The sequence below is a fragment of the Typopeltis vanoorti genome, chromosome 1 (assembly GCF_054136105.1).
Source record: "Typopeltis vanoorti isolate ZY-2024b chromosome 1, IOZ_Tvanoo_1.0, whole genome shotgun sequence".
NCBI lineage: Eukaryota > Metazoa > Arthropoda > Arachnida > Uropygi > Thelyphonidae > Typopeltis > Typopeltis vanoorti.
The window spans coordinates 81,579,925-81,583,846 of record NC_143549.1 but is presented as its reverse complement, the minus strand read 5'-3'; the positions used below and the strand labels follow the sequence as shown (position 1 = coordinate 81,583,846).

The following is a 3,922-nucleotide window of genomic DNA, read 5'->3' as shown; positions in this document are numbered from 1 at the left end:
AATTTATATATATTATTCACAACGATAGATTCAGAGATCTCTACTTTAATACTGTAATAAGTGCCCCCCCCCCCCTAAACCCATTTCATGCCTCCAATGAAAACCACCCACGATCTCAAATCATATAAATCTATTTTATATTCTAATTATATCTATATTTGCAAAAAAAAAAAAAAATCACCACATTAGGAGAAATTCAACTTAGTGAAATTTATTTTTTAATTCAATCTGACAAAAAACATTAACTAATCATTCTATTAACTTTTGTGTGTGTGTGTGTGTTAAATTAGTAATTATTCAACTTTGCAATTCCTAGTGGCAAACCAATAACAATCATTGTGCTTGTCATAGTGGTTTGCATTGTCATGCAAGTCACTTTTGGCTAGATGACAATAAAAATCCTTTTTAATTAAATGAAGTAGAATGCCATCCAGATTCACAACGGATACAATAGAAATGAAGCGGAGAACAGAGGAACGAAATCAATGTTACTTTAATAATGCTAATACTTCATCTATGTCCCAGTACAAATGGCATCAATGGGGATGACGTATATATCATGGTATATAAAACTACAGGATATATCTAGACAACAAAAAGAAAAGTGAAAATGATCAGACACAAAATCCTAAGGTGTCCTCCAGGGGTGCTGCTTAGTAGCACTCATGGCTGGACCTCAAAATTAGCTTCCAGCATCATGAGGAGAGATTACACCTATATTCATTCAGCTTAATTGCCAGCCTTGTTAGATGAGAGTGGTTAGGATATCTGGTCTCCAACTAACAGAGTGCAAATTCAAATCCCACCATAGACGTTTTGAATGTCCTTTGGTGGGAGATGAATTTCATCATCCAGTGCGAGATCACCACCCTGCTCACTTCAGACCTTAAGTCAGTTGAAAAAGTTTCATATTTGGTCTCTAAAACAGGGTTTCTGAACTGTGTAAAAAGCAATATAATTAATAAAAAAAAATGCTTAGCCCACTAACAGTATTAATGTACTATAGGTTTATAAAAGTCTTCATGGGTGGGAGTCACATTATAAAAAAAAAAATTCCAATTTCATTGTGTTATCTACAATAAGCATCAGTTTTATATTGTATCCTAGTAATGTCTCTGCAAGAGGCAAAATAATGAAAGCATTAAACATTTCCTTTAAATCAACATCATCATCAGTTTTGCCAGCATTCTTAGAAGGAATGCAACTCAAGTTCTTTCCAAGAGGACTTTATTCCATTTCACTATCTCTTTATTATAACCATCACAATTCACTAGATATGTAAATTTCAGCAAAAATTCCACAAGCTATTCAAGATTTGATTAGGGATAACAATTCGGCTCACTCAATACAGCAACCATTTAATGAAGGGTGCAACTCTTTTTAAAAGATTAGCGAAACTATATATATTCACATACAACAAAACCTTTCATAAATATCCTGCGAGAATTAAATTACTATCTGAATGACAAGAAAATTAATATTTTTTCAATCTCCCCTCCGCAAAAGCCCTTTACTGAAAAGATTATATACATACATACACACACATATATATATATATATATATACACATGTAGAAATTACTGTCAAAAGGTGAGATATAATAATTCCTTCAACGTTTTATTTTTTGATTTTCTTCTCTTTCACGTGTGCAGATACTGTGGTTTCCTTCAGCCACGTTTTTGTAGTGTTAACATACTCGCCATCCTTGGCGAGTATGTAATAATCTTTTATTGGAGGTGTTACGGTTGGGCCAGTCATTATAAACGCTATCAAATCCGGATCTATTTGAATTGCTTCTTGATATAATTCTTCTGACTCTTCGCGAAGTGCAGTCAGAGCTTTTTTCTTGGCTCTGATGATTCGATTAATCATTGCAACTTCCTGGAAATGCTGCTTATATTTGTATAAACTCCATTCCTTTTGTAACATAACGCGACTTTCTATTTCCTCGAAAGTTAACTGTGGCAATGGTCGCCTTCGAATATTCAGCGTACGCAGAAATTTCGGCTCAATATCAATTTCTGCAATAGGCTTCAAGTGTTTTTCAGCGTGTTCTAACCTTCGGATATTTTTCTCAAGCCGCCGTATCTTTCTTTCTTCCTTTTCTTTAGCAATCATGGGATCAAGCCTCTTTTTCTTTTTTAGTGGTTCACCATTTAACACTGCGGTAGCTTGAAAAAACAGTGGATTACCATTTATATGGATATATTTAACTGGTTTAACACTTATGCTGTATGTATTGAATAACACATGCCTCGCAGCCAACAGATTCATAAAACAAGCCATACTTTTGCCGAAAGCATAAGTATCATTAAACACTTTAGCATAGTCTCTGACTTTAACTACTAGCGCCCCTGGTATATAAATATTTGAAATTAAAGAAGAAGAAATAAATAAACTTTGATTCAACCGAGTTCAGTCGAAGTTATTTACAGTTATATGAATCATTTGAAAATAGCAAGGATTTTATGGAAGCGTTTGATTCGTTTCAAAATATGCAAAATTCGTTCAAAATAAGATAGCTGGCTACACTGCTGAAATAGGATATGATTATTCCAATAAATTTCTAACCAGAATCGACAAATGAAAAATACATTGCCTTAAACTGAAAATAGTTTTGCAAATAATAATAATAATAATAATAATAATAATAATAATAATAATAATAATAATAACAAACAAAACCTTTATTGACAGTGAGTCAGACTATCAATGAACCAAAACTTTCAGGAGAGAATATGACAAATAAATGGTCACATTCTCTTGGCCCTAAACTTTAGCATTCGCCTTATTGTCTGAAGCAGTGTAAGTTCTGTGGTTCACCTTTTTTAAAGGTGAACCACAGAAGGTTAAAAAAGAGTTTTCAAAATTAAAATATAATTTCCCATGCAAAATATTAACTAAATCCGGAACCAGCAGAAGAAATGCATAGAAAAAGTTCCTGCAGATGCAACTAGCATCAAACTTATTATAGTCTTTTACCCAGTAGCCTAGAGTTACGAAAACAAACATCATTTCATAAAACATATGGAAAGAATACTGTGAGGAACTGTACAGTAGAATGGATGGAGAGATACCAGAGAGTGGTTTATTCAGGAGTGGAGTCCAAAAGACGGCTTGTGACTAGTGGTGTGCCGCAGGGTTCTGGTCTTGGACCACTGCTTTTCAATTTGTTCATTAACGATATAGGAAAGGATCTGAGAGGAAGTGTTCACTTGTTTGCTGATGATGCAAAGTTGGATAGAGCAATTGTGAGTGCACAGGATGTCAAAATTTTGCAGGATTATTTGGATAGTTTGGAGGACTGGGCTAGGGAAAATGGATGTCAATTTGATGTGGCAAAGTGTAAGGTTATGCATTTTGGAGTGAAAAGATTAGCAGCACTATATCACATTGGTGGAACTGTACTCCAGGAGATTGATGAGGCCAGGGATTTGGGAGTGTTGGTGGATAGGGAGTTGAGGTTTAGGGGGAACATTGCAAAAGTGGCTAAATCAGCTCAGGAAATCACTTGGTTGCTGAACAATACTTTAACAAGCAGAGACAAACAAGTTATTGTTCCACTATAATCGAGCCTTGATAAGACCCCATCTAGACTACTGTGCCATAGATATGGGCGCCAGGGTTTCTTCTTGATGCGGAGGAGGTGGAGAGAATCCAGAGACGAGTGACCAAGATGATAGTAGGTCTGCGGAATGAACCTTATGAGAACAGGTTGAAGATTTGTGGGTTGCAATAATTGGTTGATAGGCGGAAAAGGGGTAATATGGTTAAGGCATTCAAATTACTGAAAGGTTTCTATAGGATTAATCCAGAAGATATTTTTGAGAATAGGACTGGTGGGAGGACTAGGGGTCATACATTGAAGCTGGGCAAGAATGTGGTTAGCAGGGGGTGTTAGAGCTAGGTTTTTTACTTGGAG

At 35.3% G+C, this 3,922-nt stretch overlaps 1 protein-coding gene across 1 annotated transcript; it reads right to left on the bottom strand.

The window, feature by feature from the left end:
- Nucleotides 1–1,171: 1,171 nt before the first annotated feature.
- mRpL40 (mitochondrial ribosomal protein L40) lies at nt 1,172–2,311 on the bottom strand. Its single transcript, XM_090391660.1, has one exon. It carries the CDS (start codon nt 2,284–2,286, stop codon nt 1,618–1,620), a length of 669 nt encoding a protein of 222 aa, XP_090247786.1. The 5' UTR covers nt 2,287–2,311; the 3' UTR covers nt 1,172–1,617.
- Nucleotides 2,312–3,922: the final 1,611 nt, after the last annotated feature.